Source organism: Quercus suber, unplaced genomic scaffold (assembly GCF_002906115.3).
Source record: "Quercus suber isolate HL8 unplaced genomic scaffold, Cork oak 2.0 scaffold_981, whole genome shotgun sequence".
NCBI classification, from domain to species: Eukaryota; Viridiplantae; Streptophyta; class Magnoliopsida; order Fagales; family Fagaceae; genus Quercus; species Quercus suber.
Window position 1 is genome coordinate 29507 of NW_027070396.1, and position 24417 is coordinate 53923.

The 24417-nt window shown below is 33.8% G+C and overlaps 2 protein-coding genes and 1 long non-coding RNA gene across 3 annotated transcripts; 2 read left to right on the forward strand and 1 right to left on the reverse strand.

Moving 5' to 3' along the window:
- The first annotated feature begins 5272 nt into the window (after window positions 1-5272).
- LOC112008298 (pentatricopeptide repeat-containing protein At3g16010) lies at window positions 5273-12696 on the forward strand. The gene is made up of 5 exons (XM_065768652.1): window positions 5273-5377; window positions 5866-6061; window positions 6196-6541; window positions 8896-10417; window positions 11996-12696. Exons 2-4 carry the CDS (start codon window positions 5977-5979, stop codon window positions 10406-10408), a joined length of 1944 nt encoding a protein of 647 aa, XP_065624724.1. The 5' UTR covers window positions 5273-5377; window positions 5866-5976; the 3' UTR covers window positions 10409-10417; window positions 11996-12696.
- A 1501-nt stretch (window positions 12697-14197) lies between these two features.
- On the reverse strand, window positions 14198-16350 carry LOC112008296 (trihelix transcription factor ENAP1). The gene is made up of 2 exons (XM_024040630.2): window positions 16136-16350; window positions 14198-15989 (listed from the first exon to the last, which is right to left on the reverse strand). Exon 2 carries the CDS (start codon window positions 15560-15562, stop codon window positions 14369-14371), a length of 1194 nt encoding a protein of 397 aa, XP_023896398.1. The 5' UTR covers window positions 15563-15989; window positions 16136-16350; the 3' UTR covers window positions 14198-14368.
- Window positions 16351-20799: 4449 nt separating this feature from the next.
- Window positions 20800-22423, forward strand: LOC136065457 (uncharacterized). The gene is made up of 2 exons (XR_010627081.1): window positions 20800-21279; window positions 22115-22423. It is a non-coding gene; the product is annotated as an uncharacterized LOC136065457 (long non-coding RNA).
- The last annotated feature ends 1994 nt before the right edge of the window (window positions 22424-24417 follow it).

Sequence of the window (24417 nt, forward strand, 5' to 3'; positions counted from 1 at the left end):
AACTCTTTTTGTTGGTTTTGTGTCGTTCTTACAACTCAAAAGAGCTCCCTGTTTGGCCGTGTTAAGTAAACACCTTGATCATATGTAGCACAACTTAGAATTTCCTGACAAACAATATTCATTAATTTCTAATTTTCGAGAAACAAACTGCCAAAGTTTGTGAGTCCACTGTGACATTATATGTCAATTTCTTAGCACTGCCCACAAAGTCTGAGATACCATGGACTCATAGCCCAGAAGATGTGCCGTAATAGGCCAATTTCATAAGGCTGGTTATTGAGTTTGATCAGGAATTCTTTAGCCATTTTTAAGAGAGGATTCCAATGATTTTTTTATTCATTTTTTTTTTTTTATCATGAATAGCTAGAATTAATCCTAAATGAGATGGATTATTGTATGCCTAATATATAAAATTTTATATTTTGAAATAAAATGGAAAAGAAACTTAGTTTGAGAAATACTTCTTGAAGTGTGATAATATAAGATGAACTTTGGTTCTTTTTTTTTTTCTTTTTTTTTTTTTTTTATAAAAAAAAGGTAAGATAAACTTTGGTTTAAAAATTGAGTTCTGTGAAATCAAACTTTAAAAAAAAAAAAAAAAAAAAACATGGAACTCGAGTTCTATGTAAAATTTCTCACATTACTCGATTTTAATCAAATCAAGTTTTTTTTTTATTGAAACTCAATTTTCTAAAAACCGAATTTCAAAATAGGGGCATTTTCTTATATAGTTTCAGAACATAAGCATTTTGATACATCTTTTGGGTGAAAATGGCAAATGCCCATTTTGGCCTAGTTTTTGGTTATTGTACTGTTCCTTAAATAAAATGAAGTAGGAAAAATGATAGGGAAAGACCAATGTAGGCGTGGTCTTTCTTCTCCTTGGGCAATGCGTTTTAACTTTTAACAACCCACTTGGTCTTTGACTAAAAATAATAGAGTGGGTTATTTTAAATCAGTTGGTCTATTCTTTCTAAAGAATGCAAGCTGTTCTTACCATTGGTTTAGCTATGTGTAAACACAAAATCTCAATTTTTGAAAATCAAATAGTGAAAAGTATTTCACAAGTATAAATTTGTATTTATTGATGAATGAGTATATTTCCCTATTTTTATCTTTTACAAAAAAAACAACGATCCTCTGATTTTATTTTCTAAGAAATTTCTCCAATCAATCCATGATTTGTGTAGACAAAGTCTTGATTCGACCAAGAAATCTTCTTTCTTTTGGTTGGAAGATAGATTGAACGGTCTTTAAAATAATTATGTAACTTTGAGCTTGTTATGGTGTACGTTGTCTTTCAAGTTCTTTTAGATTTATGTCTTGAGGGAAATGTTTAAACTTTGAATATTTGACTAATTCTTAGATACATGTAGTTTTCTTAATCCATTGTTACCAAAAAAATTTTCGAATAAATTTAATTGTAGTGATGTAATATATATATTGTTAAAGTTGCTGAGTGATTGAGGGATTAAAAGAGAGAAAATAATAAGTGGAAACAATAAACTTTGATTCAACCAGGGGCGGAGATAGGATTTTTTGTTTAGGGGGCCAAATTTTGTTACTAATATATTAGTCTCAAGTCAAGATAAACTAGGGTTGTCCAGATTGATCTGGTAACCCGACCCACTAAAAGAATCGACCGGATCTAACTCGACTTCTCCGACGGGTTGGCAACGGGTCTTCACCACCAAAAATTGATTCTAGTGGGTCGGTTTCAGTTTTCCTCCCCTAAAACCCGAAAAACCCGAACCGACTGAAAGAATTCCAGATTTTGGCATTAATTTTCCAGAATCCGGCGAAGAAACCCAAATTCTAGCAATATTTCCCTTAGACCCGGTGAGATTTTGACCGGATCTGGCGAAGTCTCATCAAATCCGGTGAGATTTTCGCTGGATCTAGCGAAATCTCACCGTATTTAAGGGAAATATCGCCGAAATCTGGGTTTCTTCGCCGGATCTGTGTTTTTTTCACCATTTTCTCGCCATCTTCTCAGATCTAGGACTCTGATCGACCCGCCCGCCACTAATTGATGGTCTGAACCGCCCGACCCGATTACTCCGGCGAGTTAGTTCTGGGTTGGGCACAAAACCGACCCCGACCGACCCGTGGACAGCCCTAAGATAAACTATCACACATATGCATAAACGCACATATACAAATATAAATATTAATATTTTGATACTTGAGTAGGTCATAATTTATAAATATGTTGTATATAAAATTAACAACTTTCACATATGTATATTTGCAAGATAATTTTTTAGGGAAAATTATCATCTTTTAAACTCCAGTACTATACAAAAGCAGTCTAGTTTTATATTAAAAATGTACAAAAAACGAATTAAAGAAAACAAAAACTATATTGTCTCTATACTACTAGACCAATTGACAAATTCTATTGGTTTTTAAGAGCATCATTGGACAAACTCAAACATTTGGGGGGCCAACTTTTATTTTTGTAGCTAAATATTTAAAGTACTTATACATAATATAAAATAATTTTTTTAAAATTTTGGGGGGCCATGGCCCTCCCAAGCCTTGCTATAGCTCCACCCCTGGATTCAGCCTCATGACTTACATCCACAACGGAAAACTCTTGACTACTATATTTTACTATTGAACTTATGTTTACAATGAACTTAACATTAGGTTTATATATTAGAAAATCCTAGAATTTTAGTTCACTTCACAAGAAAACAGAAGACTAGAAGGAATTTTTATTTTTATTTTTAAGTCACAACAGTAATGGTTGAGAATTAGCAAAACCTTACTCATTATTTAGGATTTTTTTTTTCTTTTTCGAAATAAAGAAAGAAACTTTTCCTTTAACTTTCATTTTTCTTTTTTTATCGTTAAGGGTGAGCTTTACTTGATCTGAATTTCTTTGTTTTCCTTTGATTTGAATTTTGTTATTTGTGCCTAATCTTTGAAACTTTTTATCAACAAAATGGTTTACTTCTTTATTTTTTCTTTTTAAACTCATTTTTCTTTATCATAAATTTCTCCAGATGATCTATAATTCTTTTTTTTTTCTTTTTCTTTTTTCATATGGGATTATGCTATTGTACCTCTGTTTAATTATGGGTCATTATTTAAAAGAAAATTGGGTTTCTTGAAGAAGTTGAAAAAATGTTACTAGTTTTTCGGTTGGAGAGAGGAAAATACATATCTGAGGTGAGTAGAGGGTCGAGGAAAAGCCTCCGTTGAACTGGGGGCAGGGTGGCGGTGGGTGACCCGCCTCATGGCCATCCTCATCAATTACCATAAATAGCCATGCATATATCATTATGCTTGTAATATACTTATATTATGTCCTAAATGTTGTGCACTTAGTTAATTTAATTTGTTTAAATCAAGTTTAGTCCTAAACGAGTTTAGTTCCCTCACCTCTTTCTTCATCTCCCTCCGTTCCAAATAGACCTTGAAGCTAATTTAATTTGTTTAAATAAAGTAGTGTCATAAACTAGTTACTGAGCATTTTATTTTATTCTATCTTAGAATCCTTCATTTTATTTTCTAAAGAAGTTTTGGAGGTCTCATGTTAGGCCTATAATTTTGTGATGCATGTTGGTTTGTTAGAGGCATGGTGTGTGTTTTCATTGACTTGATTAAAATTGTCAAAATCATTTATATATAAATGGAACCAACTTGGATCCAATGCTCTTGTGCACTATACCTGTTAGAATTTGGACACGTGTCAAATAATTCCCGCATGTTCACATCTCAACGAGTTCAGTACATAGATGCAATTGTGCACTGGACCCAACCCTTGCCCTAATTGATCAACCTAACATGGTTGGAGCTATAGAGGACTTTGATATAGCCTATGCTATATCATAATTTTGGTTTTCTTTGAAACTCTGATCACAAAGTCTTAAGCACACTAGTATCACTACAACAACGTTCTATGCACAATAATTTATGGAACATTTTTCAGAACTTGTTGAATTAGCAAACAATTTTCAAAAACATTTTTACAAATCACCTTTTTCCTTACAATAAACATTCACCGCATTAGAAATTTGTAAATAAAAAATAGCGCATAGATTTATCATTTTTCCACTAAGGGTATGTTTAAGATCTGCTTATTTTGTTGAAACTATTTTTTTTTTTTTTTTTTGCTGAAAGTGCTGTAGATAAAGGTAAAAGTTAGTTGAAATAGTACAATGAGACCCATGAATATTACCAAAAAGTACAGTGGGACCCATGAATAGTAACAAAAATAAGTTAAATAGTAAAATAAACTGACTTTTTATGCTGGAGCCAAATGCACACTAAATGATATGCTAATAAAAACCAAGAGGACAACATTGAAAATACATTCACCAAGTGTATATATGGGTGTTAATGATCGATCTAACTTGTGAACACGACACGAACCCAACACGGGTATTTGTAGGTTAGGGTTGGGCCTTAACGGGTTTGGATTATAAACGAGTCAACCCGAAAGCGACGTGATAAGAAATTTGTCATAAGTGGGTCAACCCGCATAACCCATAATAGACACATTTGACACTCCAATTTATTTGTGTTAGCTCGAAATGACCCATTTAACACAACTCGTTTAACTAGTATAACAAATAAATATTCATTTTATTTTAGATTTGTCAAATACCTTTTATATCCAACCTATATTTTAAATTTAAAAAGAAAAGTGAGTAATTACAAAAACTTACAAGGAATATAATTGGAAATTGAAACTTTACAAACCATGTGGATATTATATTTTTGTTAAACTATGTCATTTTAAATTTGGGTTGAAGTATATGCACTTCTTTTGAGGTGTAAAGAATTTATTTCTAGATAGATAATATATTTTTGTTAAACTATATTATTTTGAATGTGGAATGAATACTTGAAGTGTATGCACTACTTTTAAGATGTAAAAAAAAAAAAAAAAATTCTAGATGGATGTTATATTTAATATTATGCTGGTTGAAATAGATTGTGTTATATTTGTGTTAACCCAACACGACCCGTTTATTAAACGTGTCAAGTAGGTTGAGTTGGGTCAACTTGCCTTATTAACAGGTCATGTTAGGGTTGAAGGATCATAACACAATTATTAAATTAGTCGGAATTGAGTTGAGCTATTTAATCAAATACCCTTACCTCGATACGACACAAACCCGACACGCTAATCCGAATTGACACACTGTGTATGCAGTATACACACACAGCAGCGATTCTTGGTGGGCCTTGAAATGGATTACGGGCTGAGTCACTTTGAAGTCCAGAACGTGACCCAACCCAGCCCAAGTTACAAAACCCCTTTTCCTCTACCTCTTGCGTCTGAGATTTTGTGAGAAACTAGCCTGTAAGTTTAACACTTTCTTCTCAGTTAGTAATAGTTATAGTATTCCTCAAAAATCAGGTCTCTCTCTCTCTCTCTCTCTCTCTCTCTATGTATATACACACACGAACGCATACATTAGCGTTGAGTGAAAGTGCTTTCTTATAGCGTCTACCAACTGTTTGTGGAAATGCCTTAGTGAAGTATTTGATGATTTTTTTGGTTCTTTTTAAGCTTGTTCGAAACTATATCCATTCATGAAGTATTTATAAAGCTCTATTTTTCTCTCTCTTTTTTTTTTTTTTTTTCCTTTAATTTTTAGTTATTGTGCTTCCAAGTTTGGAATTTCAAGTTCATTCCAAACTGAAGACATGTAGCTTTGAATCATTCCTACTCTTTAAGAGTCTGAATTTCAAATTCATTTCCTATCCGCAGCAAAACAAGCACTGTGGTGTTTGGGTTTTATTTGTAGTTGCTGTAGTATTTGGTGGGAAAGGAAAATCAACTTGGATATACTGTTGTTAGATATTGAAATGATATATTTTATATTTTTACTTTTTGTGTATCAGAATGGTTACTATGAAGCAAACCCAATTCTCCATTCAATAAGATGAGCACTAGAAGTAGCTTAGCTTTTTTACTGTGTGGAGTGTATTGTGAATTTCTAAACTCTTTGGCAAATGGCAAGGATGATTGTTGGATCAATTGCTTCAAAGCGATCAATATCTACTTTGTCTCATCTCTGTGAAAGAATTAAACAAACGGGTAAGGGGTTTATTATCTTAATGCATTGATGTTAAGCAAAGCATGGAAAGAAATAAATGGATATTACTGACTTTTGACTTTTGAGTGTGCTGACATTTTTGTTTTGATTGTGTTCTTTTGGTTTGAGCTAGCAGAGAATGAGGTTGTTCAAATGTTTCAATTATCTACTCCGAAAGATGAAATGCACAACTTGCCCATGAGGGGAAAGCTACCAAGGAAGGACCCTGCAGTTCGGACATTGGATGAGAGATTTATAAGGATTTTGAAAATATTCAAGTGGGGACCTGATGCAGAAAAGGCATTGGAAGTACTAAAGTTGAGAGTGGATCATCGCTTGGTACGTGAGGTTCTAAAGATAGATGTTGAGGTCAATGTTAAGATTCAGTTTTTCAAGTGGGCTGGGAAGAGGAGGAACTTTGAACATGACTCGACCACATACATGGCTTTAATCCATTGCTTGGAATTTTTTTTTTTTTTTTTGTTGAAAGTATTGTAGATAAAAGTAAAAATTAGCTGAAATAATACAGTGAGACCCATAAATATTACCAAAAAGTGCAGTGTGGCCCATAAATAGTAATAAAAATAAGTTAAATAGTAAAATAAACTGACTTTTTATGCTGGAGCCAAATGCACACTAAATGATATGCTAATAAAAACCAAGAGGACAACATTGAAAATACATTCACCAAGTGTATATATGGGTGTTAATGATCGATCCAACCTGCGAACATGACACGAACCCAACATGGGTTTTTGTAGGTTAGGGTTGAGCCTTAGCGGGTTTAGGTCATAAACGGGTCAACCCGAAAGCGACATGATAAGAAACTTGTCATAAGCGGGTCAATCCGCGTAACCCATAATAGACACATTTGACAGCCAATTTATTTGTGTCAACTCGAAATGACCCATTTAACACAACCCGTTTAACTAGTATAACAAATAAATATTCATTTTATTTTAGATTTGTCAAATACCTTTTATATCCAACCTATATTTTAAATTTAAAAAGAAAAGTGAGTAATTACAAAAACTTACAAATGATATAATTGGAAATTGAAACTTTACAAACCCTGTGGATATTATATTTTTGTTAAATTATGTTATTTTGAATTTGAGTTAAAGTATATGCACTTCTTTTGGGGTGTAAAGAATTTATTTATAGATAGATATTATATTTTTGTTAAACTATATTATTTTGAATGTGGGCTGAAGACTTGAAGTGTATGCACTATTTTGAGGATGAAAAAAAAATCTAGATAGATGTTATATTTAATATTATTCAGGTTGAGATAAATTGTGTTATATTTGTGTCAACCCAACATGACCTGTTTATTAAACGTGTCAAGTAGGTTGGGTCAGGTCAATTTATCTTATTAACAGGTCAAGTTAGAGTTGAAGGATCATAACACGATTATTAAATTAGTCGGATTCAAGTTGAGTCATTTAATCAAATACACTTACCCCGACGCGACATGCTAATCTGAATTGACACCATGTTATAAGTATACACACATAGAGCAGCGATTCTTGGTGGGCCTAGAAATGGATATACGGGCTGAGTCACTTTGAAGTCCGGAACGTGAACCCACCCAGCCCAAGTTACAAAACCCCTTTTCCTCTACCTCTTGCGTCTGAGATTTTGTGAGAAACTAGCCTGTAAGTTTAACACTTCTTCTCAGTTAGTAATGGTTATAGTATTCCTCAAAAATCAGGTCTCTCTCTCTCTCTCTCTCTCTCTCTCTCTCTCTATATATATGTGTGTGTGTGTGTGTGTGTGTATACACGAACGCATACATTAGCGTTGAGTGAAATTGCTTTCTTATACCGTCTACCAACTGTTTGTGGAAATGCCTTAGTGAAGTATTTGATGATTTTTTTGGTTCTTTTTAAGGTTGTTCGAAACTATATCCATTCATGAAGTATTTTATAAAGCTCTATTTTTCTCTCCGTTTTTTTTTTCCTTTAATTTTTAGTTATTGTGCATCCAAGTTTGGAATTTCAGGTTCATTCCTAACTGAAGACATGTAACTTTGAATCATTCCTACTCTTTAAGAGTCTGAATTTCAAATTCATTTCCTATCCGCAGCAAAACAAGCACTGTGGTGTTTGGGTTTTATTTGTAGTTGCAGTAGTATTTGGTGGGAAAGGAAAATCAACTTGGATATATGTTAGTATATACTGTTGTTAGATATTGAAATGATATATTTTATATTTTTACTTTTTGTGTATCAGAATGGTTACTATGAAGCAAACCCAATTCTCCATTCAATAAGATGAGCACTAGAAGTAGCTTAGATTTTTTACTGCGTGGAGTGTATTGTGAATTTCTAAACTCTTTGGCAAATGGCAAGGATGATTGTTGGATCAATTGCTTCAAAGCGATCAATATCTACTTTGTCTCATCTCTGTGAAAGAATTAAACAAACGGGTGAGGGGTTTATTATCTTAATGCATTGATGTTAAGCAAAGCATGGAAAGAAATAAATGGATATTACTGACTTTTGACTTTTGAGTGTGCTGACATTTTTGTTTTGATTGTGTTCTTTGGGTTTGAGCTAGCAGAGAATGAGATTGTTCAAATGTTTCAATTGTCTACTCCAAAAGATGAAATGCACAACTTGCCCATGAGGGGAAAGCTACCAAGGAAGGACCCTGCAGTTCGGACATTGGATGAGAGATTTATAAGGATTTTGAAAATATTCAAGTGGGGACCTGATGCAGAAAAGGCATTGGAAGTACTAAAGTTGAGAGTGGATCATCGCTTGGTACGTGAGGTTCTAAAGATAGATGTTGAGGTCAATGTTAAGATTCAGTTTTTCAAGTGGGCTGGGAAGAGGAGGAACTTTGAATGGTGAAATGTGGAAGACAGTTCAGGAGATGGTTAGGAGTACATGTATTCTTGGTCCAGCTGAATTATCTGAGATTGTGAAAGTCTTGGGTAAGGCTAAGATGGTTAACAAGGCGCTTTCTGTCTTCTACCAGATAAAAGGTCGCAAGTGCAAACCCACGGCAAACACTTACAATACCATGATCTTGATGCTGATGCAAGAAGGTCATCATGAAAAGGTCCATGAGCTCTACAATGAGATGTGCAATGAGGGCAACTGTTTCCCAGATACAGTGACGTATAGTGCACTTATATCAACATTTGGGAAGCTAGGTCGTGAGGATTCTGCCATTAGGTTGTTTGATGAGATGAAGGAGAATGGCCTACAGCCCACTGCAAAGATTTATACAACATTGTTGGGAATTTATTTCAAGTTAGGTAGCATAGAGAAAGCTTTGGGTCTAGTCCAGGAGATGAAAGAAAAAGGGTGTGCTCCAACTGTGTTCACTTACACAGAATTGATAAAGGGGCTTGGGAAAGCTCGGAGGATTGAAGAGGCTTACAGTATATATTTGAATATGCTCAAAGACGGTTGTAAGCCGGATGTTGTGCTCATAAACAATATGATAAACATTTTGGGAAGAGCAGGTCATTTGCAAGATGCTCTTAAGATTTTTGATGAAATGGAGTCTTTTCAGTGCAAACCAAATGTTGTGACGTATAACACTGTACTAAAAGCTTTATTTGAATCCAAAGCTCCAGTTTCTGAGGCTTCTTTATGGTTTGAGAAAATGAAGGCAAATGGCATTGCTCCCAGCTCGTTTACATATTCAATTCTTATTGATGGTTTTTGCAAAACTAATAGAGTTGAGAAAGCTTTATTGCTTCTTGAAGAGATGGATGAAAAGGGTTTTCCTCCTAGTCCAGCTGCCTATTGCAGCCTGATAGATAGTCTTGGAAAAGCAAGACGGTATGAAGCTGCAAATGAGTTATTTCAAGAATTGAAAGAGAACTGTGGGCGTTCAAGTGCTCGGGTGTATGCTGTAATGATCAAGCACTTTGGAAAATGCGGGCGTCTAAGTGAAGCTGTAGATCTTTTTAATGAGATGAAGATACTTGGATGCATTCCTGATGTTTATGCTTATAATGCACTCATGTCAGGGATGGTAAGGGCTGGAATGATAGATGAAGCTCATTCCTTGCTTAGAACCATGGAAGAAAATGGTTGCAATCCAGACTTAAACTCGCATAATATCATTCTAAATGGTTTGTCTAGAACTGGTGGCCCAAAGCGGGCTATGGAGATGTTTACAAAGATGATGCATTCAAAGAATAAGCCAGATGCAGTTTCTTATAACACTCTTCTTGGCTGTCTCAGCCGATCTGGTATGTTTGAGGAAGCTGCTAAGCTGATGAAAGAAATGAATTCAAAAGGTTTTAAATATGATCTCATCACTTACTCATCAATACTTGAGGCGGTTGGTAAGGTCGATGATGTTCATGATCCCATCACTTTGTGAAAAAGCTAGGTATGCCATACGTATTCCTTTTTCATTTTCTTTGGTTTCACAATTGTTAATATGAAAAGGAAAAGGTTTTTCTGCACAAATGGTATGCATCATTTGTGCATATTTTGTATTTAACTCATTGAACGTGCTTATGTGTGAGCATGCTGTATCTGTTTATATTGGGAGCAGTGATTCAATCCTTCATTATCTTCTAGTTTCTTGTCTGATATCTTTGTTGCAAATACTTATAAAAAAAACTGTCATCTAGTTTCTTTATTGCCTTTTAGTATGCTGTTGGGAGTTAGTCTTTGTTGTTGTTATTTTAGCATGCTGTAGTGCCTCTTCCTACAGAAAAACTTTGTGCTGAAGTGCTGAATTGTGTGATCTGAATTAATAGTTACGCTTGTTGTAGCCATACGTTGTCTCTTTATAAAGAAAATCTGAGATGTTGGTAAACACTCCTTGGGGGCATGTGACATTATTGCTCTAAGTGGATTTCACCTGGAGATTCACATTTTGATGAGCCTAAAATCCGGTGACCTTAAAGCATTTTAAATGAGGCCATAGGTGCTATTAGTCTAAAACCCTCGATAGGGGAAAAGGGGAAGTATAAATGAGGTATGCTTAAAGCTCTTTTGATCAGATTATATGTGTGGCCTTCTGATACAATTGGCTGTGAGGAGAATGGTGTTATTCTAAGGAACTTGTAATAAGTTTGCATGCCTGTGTAACTTGTTTTTTGTTTATAGCAACATGAATGATTTTGTTGTTTACATTTTTTCCCACTTAAGTAGGCACTAGTATTAAGTTTGCATGCCTGTGGAACTTGTTTTTTTCTCTATAGCCATGCATGTTTCTTTATATAGACCTTTTTTCCTTATGCAGGAAAAATTAGAGATTTGTCTACTTTTAGTTGTGGTGGATTTAGGGTAGGAAAGAAGAAGCATTAGAGAGAAGCTAGGGATGTTTAGGGACTGTGTGAACAGTACCCATGAACAGTAACCCTAGAAAGAAAGAAGAGAAAATAAAGAAAAGGGAGAAAGAGAAATAAACAACAAAGGCCAATGTGCCTATTGCTCAAAACACTCAATTTTATTAATCAACTCATTCTGTTTTCTTTGAATACATTGAGCACAATATATATAAAGACTCTTACTTGTACTAGTAGTAATATGATATCTACTAGTATTAGGATTACTAATAAAACCTAATAAATACTAACTTGGACCCAAAGTAAATAAACCTAAGATACTTAAAACCCTAGAAAATTCGAGACTCAACAAAATTACCAAAATACCCTTAATTCGCAGGAATTGCAGAAATTACAGATTTGCCCCTCAATATAAAACTGACCATAACTAATAAAATAAAAACCCAAATTAAAAACTGTTTTAACCCTAAAAGACTCATACTTAGACCATTAAAAGGGCACTACTTTCACTTCAATAGGACTTCACACGAGGACCCAATAAAATAATTCTTGAATAGGCGAATTTGCAAAGTAATAGCATATTAATCTTTCATGATTTCATCATTTCCCCTAAATAGTCTTAATTGATTTTGCTGACCTCTCTCTTGAAAATATCAACTTGTCTGCAGGTCAGACTATCACTCTTAGGTAGTGGAAGCAAGGTCATCTTTCCTTGTTTATATCAACTCAGAATGTGTGCAAGAGAGCCACAAATGTCGAGCTACGGATAGTGGTTGTGGTTTGATCAGATTGGGTGATTGAAACCCACAGGAGACCTGGTGTGGCAAATTAATATCGAACTGAGAAATATTGGTTGAATTGGAGAAGATTGTTTCTCCACAAACAAATTGCGGAAGATCCTATTCATAAGTAGTTCTGTCTGTGTAATATTTCAAATGAAAATTGCTCTCTGCTCCAACACCTCGCATTACCTTGTCAGATGATTTAAGAGACAAATTGGGTAATTGAATGGCTGGGAATCTAATAGTATTAGAAGATCTTATAAATTAGTTTAGATTCTTGCTGCTCGGTCATCATTTCCTCTGGAGAGAAAATTCATGGCCATGCTGTTTCCCAGAAACGGAACAGTGAAAAGTTTGCATATAAGAAGTTGCAAGATGTTTTCCAATCCATGTTGATTCACTTCATAGTTCTTATGAAGAAACCATAGGGATGGATACCAATGAAATTAGTTAGGTAAAGGCTCAGTTTGGGATTTTGTTATTTGCAACTCCTGACAACTTGTTGTCTAAATTTGATGTAAAAGAAAATGTTTATAGAGCTTTTAAAGTGAATAAAAGAAGCTTGCACATCTGTTCTCCTAAGATTATTGTCAGTCCAGCCAAACGGAAGCTTAAATTTTTGTTCAGCTTGTGGGTCATCACTCATCAGACTTCTTATTGTTATGAAGGGAAAATCTGAGAAGTCAGTAATGCAACAAAGAGATTTATACAATGTTTCACCTAAGTTGAGCTTTATAACTCTAGCATGAACATAACACAACTGAAGATTTTGATTTGAAACTGCTTGAGTGCACTATTAAAAGGGATGCAAATTGCCACTAAAATATATCTTTATGCAGCCTTTTATATTCTTTCGAACAATGAAAATCTAACACCTAAAGAGGGGTGGGGGGACAAAAAACAATGAAAACTGAATTGATCATAATAAAAAAATCAATCATATCACTTTTTCTTTTTTTCCCATCTTGAAGGTTTTCTTAAAATTTTCAAAAGAGAACCTTAAAGAACATAAAAAGTTGCATAAAAAGTCGCTTCCATTATTCATTTACGCAATTTTTTTCCATTTGACCATGACCAGGCTCATCATTTTAATGTTTTAACAATGTGGCTAGTGTTACTGTGGTCAACATTGCCTGCTGAAGTTCCTAGTATTTTCTTTTCTCTTATTATTACGTTGAACCGAATGTTCACCTTCTATTCTATTAGGAATTAATTATTCTAGATGCTCAATATGATGGAGGTCTAGATTACACCAGTATTAAAGAATATATATAAGAAACACTGCACGAGTCAATTAAAACTTCTCAAAATGCATTTTGGTACTTCCCTTATAAGAAAAACTCGAGTAATGTGCTTAAGCAATAAGCATATGCTTCGAAGACGTTGCGTACAAATTGTTGTATAAGTTAGCTCTTGGAATAAACTTTAGAGATCATTTACACACTTGGTTCCAAATGCATGCTCACTATTACAACTATACTATTATTACGGCATCTCTTGTGGGACTTTCTTTGGGCATTGATCTTCACTTCTATTGTGTGAATAATTCCCTATCAAATACGTCCAAAATTAACACTATTGCCTGGCATAACTAGAATAGGAGAAAAAAGTGGAAATAGATTGCATGAAATGAAAGATGATTGCGCTTTATAAGTAGTTGATACCTTTGAATGGTAAAGAGCAAGACATGACCTTGTCTTTTGCCTCTTAAGAGCAAGACACGCACCTAACTTTGATCTAAGGCTAACTTCAACTCCAAGTGTATCAGATATTGCTTAACTTCTTGAAAAGAAAAAAGGGCTATAGAAAAGGATTTTACTGGAGCGGAAAAGATCAAAAGATTACAAGGAAAGAACAAACAAGTTTTAATATACATCATGGAACTTGTGAAGGAAAACATCAAAAAGCAAGCAGATTACTTATCATGCACCTAGAGGCATTACCCAACACAGGAACTGATATTAATATTAATATTCCTATCAACTTCTTATATCTGAGCTCAAATGCTATAAATGGATATTCATATAGATAGAAGTTTACTACCCAAAAAGACAAGTAAAACAAAATTCCCACAAGCAACACACCAAATTGTAGTGATCCACTTAATTTTTTGTTATTTCTTCTAATACAACATATCCAGCAATATTACTGCCTAATAGATAAATATTAATAGGGGCAAAAAGGCCCTCAATGACTATACAAGTAGTAGTAGTTGACATGCTAATTAACATCACAGAATGCTAATTAGGTCTCAAAACATCAACCACTGGCATTTTCAGCAGAGATATCATTCTCCTCATCATCGCCTCGTCTAATTTTCGCTATTTCAGTCTGCGCTCTCTCCAGGATCTGCCTCTTCTGCATCTCCAATTCCCTATGGAAATCCATTCTCATCTTCTCTAGCTCCACCATCTGCTGCCTCTTGTTAGTCTCAATCTTCTCATATATCTCACTGAACTTGTGAATGGAATCAGCAAGCAATCTAAAGGAAGACCCCTCATCATTGACCCTTCCAAACTTCCTTTTCTTGGGTGGAAGTCCATCTGAATCATCCTCCTCACGATCAGTAGGTTCTGAATTCCCAGGACTATCTCTCATCTCATCCAACCCATTTGCACGATTCAAATAAACTTTAGGATTCATAAATACATACTCCCCCGAATCCATACCACAGGAGAGGCCTGCTTGCTGTGGTGGTGATGACAGCAACACATCCATCTTCTTAAAATAAACCCATTTGCTCATGGCATCACCCGTCTCAGCCATCCTCATCTTCTCTTTTTTGTACTTCTTCTTCAATGTATCCAACCGATTCCTACACTGAGTATCTGTCCTCTCAATTTTTGAAATTTCTGATACCTTCTCTGCAACTTCTTGCCACTCCTCAGACCGAAGACTCTTCCTCCCACGATGAAGAAACCGGTCACCCCAAGCATCTAGTAAAACAAACGTCTCACGCTCAGTCCAATCAGTTAGTGAATTACGGCCACCAAACGATGGTTTTGGAGCTGCGGGAGGTGGGGCTGCAGCTGATGGTGGAGGTACACGAGGAGCAAATTCGTAACTAGAAACCAAACTCTTCAACTTCCGCTTTTTTGGGTGCCTTTCCAAATCAACATCTTCAATCCTTTGACTAAAACTTTTCTGCTTATCATCATCTTCGTCGTCGTCCTCCTCCTCATCCTCCTCTTCGTCCTCATCATCATCCATCAAATCTTTGTGCACATTACGAAAACCATTACTCAGATCATCGGTCTCTTCCTCCTCTCCCAATTCTTCTTCGTCATCTTCATCCATATCATCCTCCTCATCAACATATTGATTACCAACTGGCCGAGAATATGGAGCATTCCGAACAGAAAGTTTCTGTCGACTCGAGGAACCATAACCCTGCTGGTAACTCACAGCATAGGGGTTTGGAGGATACCTTGCATCATCCTCAGTGTCATCCATTTTAGCAACAATTATAGATCAACCACAAACAATACCCAGAAAAACAACACTAAAAAATCTCAGTTTCTAGCTCCAATCCACTGATTCCTCCTTTTTTTTTTTTTTTTTTTTTTTTTGGGTCTTACTTATTTACATGATCAAACACCAAAAAACAAAAAATTCCCATAATTTTGTTGTTCCCACTAACACCCTATTTTCTAATTACAGTCACTAATTTGCCTTTCCTAGAGTTAGATTTCCCAATAGACAAAACCCCAGTATCTTTGACTGTCTACAACAGAAAAATGGAAACTGAACCTCAGTCTTTGAATCAACTTCTAGAAGAAGCAAAAACCCATGTTACATTTTAGAACATCAAAACTCAAAAAATAAAAAATCAATCGCAATAAAAATCCAATCTTTTTCCAGTTCCAACTACCAACTCAACCTGTTCCATACATTCAAATTTCAACAATTGAAAACGACAATCCATGATACATTTATCTCAAAAGATAAATAACAATAAAAAGGCCTAATTTTTAAGCCCAAAGCAAGCTTCCTTAAGAAGATTTAATTAAAACCCATGATTCTTACCTCAAAGAACAAGCTTTCCCAGACTAGACACAACTCACAAAGTCCCAAACTTTCTTCAAAATCAGACACTAACTTCTTCTTTTTTTTTGGTTAAAACCCAAATATCAAAAATTTGTGAGAATTCGAAAGCAATTCAAAGAAAATGGAAATGGGAAAGAATGAAAGATAAAAATAGGATAGATCATAGTCATAGATAAGAAAGTGGAGAGAGAGTAAACAATAGCATTTTGGGGATAAAAAAGGGCTGCTGCTAATGTACGCCTGGTGTGCCTGCTAAGGTGTTGTTTGTAGCATGGGCTTTGAGGCCATAAGGAATTTTGAGGATGATTAGAGATTGAGGTTTGTTATGTGGGTTTGGGCTGGTTGATCCAGTCCTAGACTTGGGGTCCAGATTATTTTGAACCTGTTCAATTTGATGTTGGGTTTGATCTATGCAATAATTACTTTTTTTTTTAGGAAATATGCAATGGCTATTTTAATGTCTTAAATTTGATTTTTGAGAAAATATACATGATTTTTTTAATCAAAAAATAAAAAACAAGATTTATTTTTTAATAATTTGATAATTGAGAGAAGAGAAATTTAAAATCTTAACATTTTTCTTAGAAATGCGAGAAGATATCAGTTGAGCAACAAAAGACTCTTGAGTCTTAATATGCGTTTGGATTGTGTTTCTCCATGTTGCGTTTGCATTTTCCTTTTCTTTTTTTTTCTTTTTTATTTTTTTATTTATTGAGACCCGCGTTTCACGTGGGACACGGTACTCTTTGACCAGCAAATATTTCACAGGAATGTGTCACATCAGTGAGTTTCGTGCACTGTTCACGGGACTCACAAACCTCTTTTTTCAGCAACTTTTTTATTAAAAATGAGTCCCACAGCACTATTTATACATTTAAAAATTATTTTGTTACAGTATTTTTAATTTTCAGTTTTCAATAAAATAAGCGGTATCCAAACGAACCCTCAGCACCATGTCCTTTAATATTTCTTTTAGTCCCAAATTGTTAGATGAGTCCAGTCTAATCAAAAACTAAAGTGTTCTAATTTGGCTCATTTATTTTGTTATCTAGCTCTATATCACAAGTTTTCTTTACTCTTTATTTTATTTTTATTTTTTTGGAGAAAAACTCTTTAGTTTGTTAATTAAATTAACTTATTAAAATATTCTTTTTACAACGGCTTATTATAATATTTACTAAATGCATATTACTACATCTAATCTAATTTTTTTTTTTATTGAAAACATCTAATCTAATTCTAATATATCTAATATAATATAAAATATTATTACTGTTTACGGAAGCTCAAGTTAAGAGACCTCATTTGTCATGTCCTTTGTCATGTGTTAAAGAGTATAAATTACTCCTTAAAATATTCAACAATTATTACTCCAAATTTCACAATTTAAAGGTGTGTTTAGATACCGTTTATTTGCTAAAAACTGAAAATTTATTGTTAAAAACACTGTAGCAAAATAATTTTTAAAGGTGTAAATAGTGCTATGGGACCCAAATTTACCTAGAAATCTGTGTTTTGCTGAGTTTGGTGGTCCGTAAATAGTATCTATGAGACCCACTAAAAAAACGCAAGACTCACAAATTGAGCAAAACGCCCAAACCAAATGCACGCTAAATGTGCAGAATTATTTGCCTCCTAAAAATACTATTGAAATTAAAAGGCCTTCCATTCTAACTCATCGATTAATGTCTAGTTTAGTAATGTGAGCTTGTAACTAAGTGAGGCATTAACATAGTTGGAAATATAGTGACAATGGGAGCTCAAATCTTCTCTCCCACTTTTCCTGCTTCACTCTATACTCCACCAATAAAAACGTGCCACGTGTACACCTAATTAATTAAATATTACTATTAATTAATAACGGTAGTATTAATAAGTCAATAATGATAGTATTTAATTAATTAGGTGAACCCGTGACAAGTTTTTATTGGTGAAGTATAGAGTGGAGTAGAAAAAGTGAGACAGAAGATTTGCACTAAGTTGGAGTTCAAATCTTCGTTGAAAGTGGCTTCGTTGAAACTATGTAGTCTATCGGTCTGGAGTCAACCTTAGCAATTAGCATGCCTCCTCATGCTTGAGTTTTATTTATTTATTTATTTATTTATGAGTCCTCATCCTTGAGTTAATTGACAAATAATGTTTTTATAAAAAAAAAAAAAAAAAAAAAAAAAAAAAAAAAATTTTTTTTTTTTTTTTTTTTTTTTTTTTTTTTTTTTTTTTTTTCTGGGTCTTACTTATTTACATGATCAAACACCAAAAAACAAAAAATTCCCATAATTTTGTTGTTCCCACTAACACCCTATTTTCTAATTCCAGTCACTAAATTTGCCTTTCCTAGAGTTAGATTCCCCAACAGACAAAACCCCAGTATCTTTGACTGTCTACAACACAAAAATGGAAACTGAACCTCAGTCTTTGAATCAACTTCTAGAAGAAGCAAAAACCCATGTTACATTTTAGAACATCAAAACTCAAAAAATAAAAAATCAATCGCAATAAAAATCCAATCTTTTTCCAGTTCCAACTACCAACTCAACGTGTTCCATACATTCAAATTTCAACAATTGAAAACCACAATCCATGATACATTTATCTCAATAGATAAATAACAATAAAAAGGCCTAATTTTTAAGCCCAAAGCAAGCTTCCTTAAGAAGATTTAATTAAAACCCATGATTCTTACCTCAAAGAACAAGCTTTCCCAGACTAGACACAACTCACAAAGTCCCAAACTTTCTTCAAAATCAGACACTAACTTTTTTTTTTTTTTTGGGTTAAAACCCAAATATCAAAAATTTGTGAGAATTCGAAAGCAATTCAAAGAAAATGGAAATGGGAAAGAATGAAAGATAAAAATAGGATAGATCATAGTCATAGATAAGAAAGTGGAGAGAGAGAGTAAACAATAGCATTTTGGTGATAAAAGAGGGCTGCTGCTAATGTACGCCTGGTGTGCCTGCTAAGGTGTTGTTTGTAGTATGGGCTTTGAGGCCATAAGGAATTTTGAGGATGATTGGAGCTTGAGGTTTGTTATGTGGGTTTGGGCTGGTTGATCCAGTCCTAGACTTGGGGTCCAGATTATTTTGAACTTGTTCAATTTGATCTATGCAATAACTACATTTTTTTTAGGAAATATGCAATGGCTACTTTAATGTTTTAAATTTGATTTTTGAGAAAATATACATGATTTTTTTAATCAAAACATAAAATACATGATTTATTTTTTAATAATTTGATAATGGGAGAAGAGAAATTTAAAATCTTGACATTTTTCTTAAAAACACTAGAAGATATTAGTTGAGCAACAAAAGACTCTTGAGTTTTAATATACGTTTGGATTGTATTTCTTCATACTGCGTTTGCATTTTCCCTTCTTTTTTTAATTGAGACCCGCGTTTCATGTGGGACACGGTACTCTTTGACCAGCAAATATTTCACAGGAATGTGTCACATCAGTAGTTCTCGTGCACTGTTCACGGGACCCACAAATCTCTTTTTTTAGTAACTTTTTCACTAAAAATGGGTCCCACGACACTATTTACACATTTAAAAATTATTTTGCTACACTGTTTTTAATTTTTAGTTTTTAGTAAAATAAGTGGTATCCAAACGGACCCTTAGCACCACGTCCTTTAATATTTCTTTTAGTCCCAAATTGTTAGATGAGTCCAGTCTAATAAAAAACTAAAGTGTTCTAATTTGGCTCATTTATTTTGTTATCTAGCTCTGTATCACAAGTTTTCTTTACTCTTTAATTTTTTTTTTTTCCTTTTTGGGAGAAAAACTCTTTAGTTTGTTAATTAAATTAACTTATTAAAATATTCTTTTTACAACGACTTATTATAATATTTACTAAATGCATATTACCACATCTAATCTTTTTTTTTTTTTTTAATACTGAAAACATCTAATCTAATTCTAATATATCTAATATAATATAACATATTATTACTGTTTACGGAAGCTCAAGTTAAGAGACCCCATTTGGCATGTCCTTTGTCATGTGTTAAAGAGTATAAATTACTCCTTAAAATATTCAACAATTATTACTCCAAATTTCACAATTTAAAGGTGTGTTTAGATACCATTTATTTGTTGAAAATTGAAAACTTATTATTAAAAATATTGTAGCAAAATATTTTTTAAATGTGTAAATAGTGCTGTGGGACCCAAATTTACCTAGAAATCTACGTTTTGCTGAGTTTGGTGGTCTATGAATAGTACCCATGAGCCCCATTAAAAAAAAACAAGACGCATGAATTGAGCAAAACGCCCAAACTAAATGCACGCTAAATGTGCAGAATTATTTGCCTCCTAAAAATACTATTGAAATTAAAAGGCCTTCCATTCTAACTCATCAATTAATGTCTAGTTTAGTAATGCGAGCTTGTAACTAAGTGAGGCATTAACATAGTTGGAAATATAGTGAAAGTGGCTTCGTTGAAACTATGTAGCCTACCGGTCTGGAGTCAACCTTAGCAATTAGCATGCCTCCTCATGCTTGAGTTATATTTATTTATGAGTCCTCATCCTTGAGTTAATAGACAAATAATCTTTATTACACCAAAAAAAAAAAAAAAAACTTTCACTTTATTCAAAACGACGTACTTTTGAAGTTTGGATTCACCCTATGATTATTTGGGCATTGATCTTCACTCATTTATTATGTGAATAATTCGATATCAAATACGTCCAAAATAGCACCATTGCCTAGCAAAACAAAAATAGGAAAAAAAGTGGACATAGATGGCATGAAATGAAAGATGATTGAACTTTAAGAGCAAGACAAACACCTAACTTTGATCTAAGGTTAACTTCAATTCCTATTGTATCAGATATCGCTTCATTTCTTGAAAAAAAAAATTAAAAGGGTTTCACTGAGTGGAAAAGATCAAAAGACTATAAGGAAAGAACAAACAGCTACTTTGGTGTTAAAAAACTAACATTCAAATCACGTGAGAAGCACACAAAAATTACAAAGGTAAATCAGCTTAGTTGGGAGGGAAAGAAAAAGCTAGGTTCAGAGAGAGGAAGATGACAGACTGTGGAACCAGAATCTTGAACCGCCGTGACAGCCTTCTCTCCAGTGCCGAAGTTTTTGTCCTGCAAGCGCCTTGCCACTGGTACGCTCTTTTCTTTTCTTTTTCCTACTCTCTGTTTTTCTAATCTCAATCTCCATGTGCGAATTTTTGCAATATTTTTTGTTTGGTTTAATTTTCGGGCTTACCCTTTACACTTTACACTTATCCAAGTGTTTCAAGACTTGTGGTGGATTGCGTAGAGTTGGCTGTGGTGAAATTTTCATTTGATTAAAACTGGTTTTGAGTATGCTATACAACTGTTTGATAAAATGCCTAACAGAGATATGACCAGTGTTCTAATGGGTTTTCATTGTTTGGTAGGATTTTAGATGGGTTTGCAATTACTTGAAAATAATGTTCATAGCCAGGTTTATGTGTGCTTGATTGTTTCATATAAACCAATTGAAATTACAGATTGCGTAAGAAAATTTTGAAAAGCTGTGGTGATATTACATTTAGTTTTCAAGCTTGGGGTTAGAGTGCCATGTTGGGCTTGTATTTGTGAGGTGTGGTTGCAAATGTAGCTGTTTGTACTTCGGTGACATAGAGGGTGGTTGTTTTAAGTGTTGTTGCTGGGCTATTGGTTGTGTGTCCAACTTTGTTTGAAGTTTTTCCTACTAGTTTTATTTTTTATTTTTTATTTTTTATCTATATTGTTTTATATAAATAAGTAGACCAGTAAAAATATCTAGCTTTGAGGGAACAATTCCAAGGTGTTCTTTATATTGTTCTTTTCTTTTCTTTTTTTTCTTTTTTGTTTTTTCATTAAGCTCTTTCTATTGATCTTCTTGTTAATTTTATGTTGCAGTCATGGATGAATGTCCACTATCACTCCCTCAAAATAATGCATTGATATTGTGGTTGTATTATTATATAGGGTACTTGGCAATCATGTATGGATACTCAGCAATCAAGTCAAAGTCGTACAGAGAAGAACAGCGCTAGTGGAAGCAAGAAGGACAAGGGAAAGGCCAAAACTTAGTGGTAGTAAAAAGAACAAAGTTGCCAAGCATAAGAGGATTTTGTTTAAGTCCGAGTGTTAATGTTGGATGTCACTTGAAGTGACTATTTATGCATGAGTACTAAAAAAATTGTTTGTGACATAATAAGAATGGAACTAGCATTCTGCTTCCACACCTTTGTACCCAATTTGATTCATTTTTTTATAGTGTTTAGTGATTAACAAGATACTGTTGTAACTATGACAAAGGAAAAAGTTCGTGTAGTTCTCAATTTGGCTTAATTTTTGCCTTAAATGGGATTATTCTTAGGTACACCTTTTGTTTTTGCATTGTAATGAGGGATAAGGAAGTCTTTGTCTGAATTGTACTTTATACAATAACTTTAAGCCTCTTCAATTTCTTTATTAAAAAAAAAAACTTTCAATTTTTTACATCCCCATAGAAAAAAAGAAAATAAATCTTGTCATCAGAGTAATTCAAATTTGTAATGTACTAATATCATACCCTAAACACCAAAAAATGAATGCCTTAATCTGCCATGAATTGAAATATCAATGAGTGCTTACAAATGGTACATTGTTTGCCAAAAAATAGCACTTAATGAATCAATAATTACACTTTTCCAGTAATATTGAAAAATAAAAGTATATTAGCTACATCAGTATTCTTAAAAGGATCTCAATCAGCCATGAATTTAAATATCAAATGAGTGCCTCCTTGAAGACTACATGTGATGCAAATTTGAGATCCTTCATTAACTATACATTTTTCATGCCAGTGCGTTGGTTAAACTCAAGGAACCTAGGCCTTGAATCCCCTTCATCATCAAATAACCCTTCTACACTCCTCAACTCATTACTGTCCCCATGGTCTGAGTCTTCTTCACCATTTCAAACTCCCTCAAGCTGCTTGCCCCTAATTGCTCTATTTATTCCATCATCCTCCATACCAAAATCTTCATTTATTTCATCATCAGATTCAGAAAAATCACTTAAATTGTAATCTTCATCATCCTCCAATTCAATTGGAACATTAACAATTTCAAATTGGCCATCAGCCTTAATAGAATCATATTGGGATTGAGGTGCTTGAGCATTTGGCATAGAATGTGAATTTCCAGGGAGTGACAGTGGACATTCATCCACGACTACAACACAAAATTAACAAGAACAGGTCAATTAAAAATACTTGAATGCAATAAAAGGACAAGTCAATTAAGCTCACCAAAGCACACATGAATACAACAATGTGTTGACACCCCATTTTGCAACCCGCATTTAACCTTACATGGAGGGTAAAAGGGTACTTTTACTTTGGAAATATGCATCTTGATTCTAGCTATTAGATCATTGGACTCATTTCACCAAAATGATCTTGATGTCGTAACGATCAAATCGACTGGTCATAAGTCCTAATCGGACCACCCGATTGAAAGTTATCATCAAATCAAGTTTTAATGGCTAAGATGTACTATCACAAATTGAGTCCGACTATATGTGATTATGAACAATTAATTTTAATTGGTTATAGGTGTAATCAATTTGAGATCAATGATGTGTCATAATTTGATTGGTTAGGACTACATTTTATGGTGAGGTTGCATATACCTAATTAATTAGATAGTTAAACATTAATCATTCAATGAGTAATTTGTATAATTATCTTTTAATTAGAGTAAATTTGGAACCAATTAAGTCTGAAATGGGAGTGATTGGAGCCATTTAATGTTAATTGGGAGCTAATTTGGGACCTATTAATGTTAATTGTGCTAAAACCATTTTCTATCAAATGACCTCTGCTCACTATTTCATCAATATCTCTCAGAATATTTTGAATCTGTGAATGAGGTTAATTTTTCTAGAAACTAGACATCCGGGACTTCAATTTAAGCACAAGAACAAGGCAATTCTGATTAGAATTGAGTCAGATATGATTTTTCGAAATTAGCTCTACAAGTTGTTATAGCAGCTACGAGAAAACCGAATTTTGGCTTGCTCCTTACTCTCACCAATCTTTCCATTTAATGCACCAGATTTTCCCCAAGACTAAAATGAGGTCTAGGTTCATAATTCTTTGTCAACTCTCATTAAATAGCCTTCCAATCATATTTCATCCACCACTACTATATAAACTCTTCCCCTCCTTCATTTCAAAAGACACAAAAAAACTCCCATCTCCTCCCCTCTCTTGAGTTCTAGTGAAGTTGAGTAGTCTTGTC

Bases quoted from the DNA above. Each gene is read 5' to 3' on its own strand.
- LOC112008296 (XM_024040630.2), bottom strand. From the start codon at position 15,562: ATGGATGACACTGAGGATGATGCAAGGTATCCTCCAAACCCCTATGCT.
- LOC112008298 (XM_065768652.1), top strand. From the start codon at position 5,977: ATGGCAAGGATGATTGTTGGATCAATTGCTTCAAAGCGATCAATATCT. The intron at 6,062-6,195 runs GTAAGGGGTTTA...TTGAGCTAGCAG, and splicing joins TGAAAGAATTAAACAAACGG to AGAATGAGGTTGTTCAAATG. The intron at 6,542-8,895 runs GTTGAAAGTATT...TGGGCTGGGAAG, and splicing joins GAATTTTTTTTTTTTTTTTT to AGGAGGAACTTTGAATGGTG.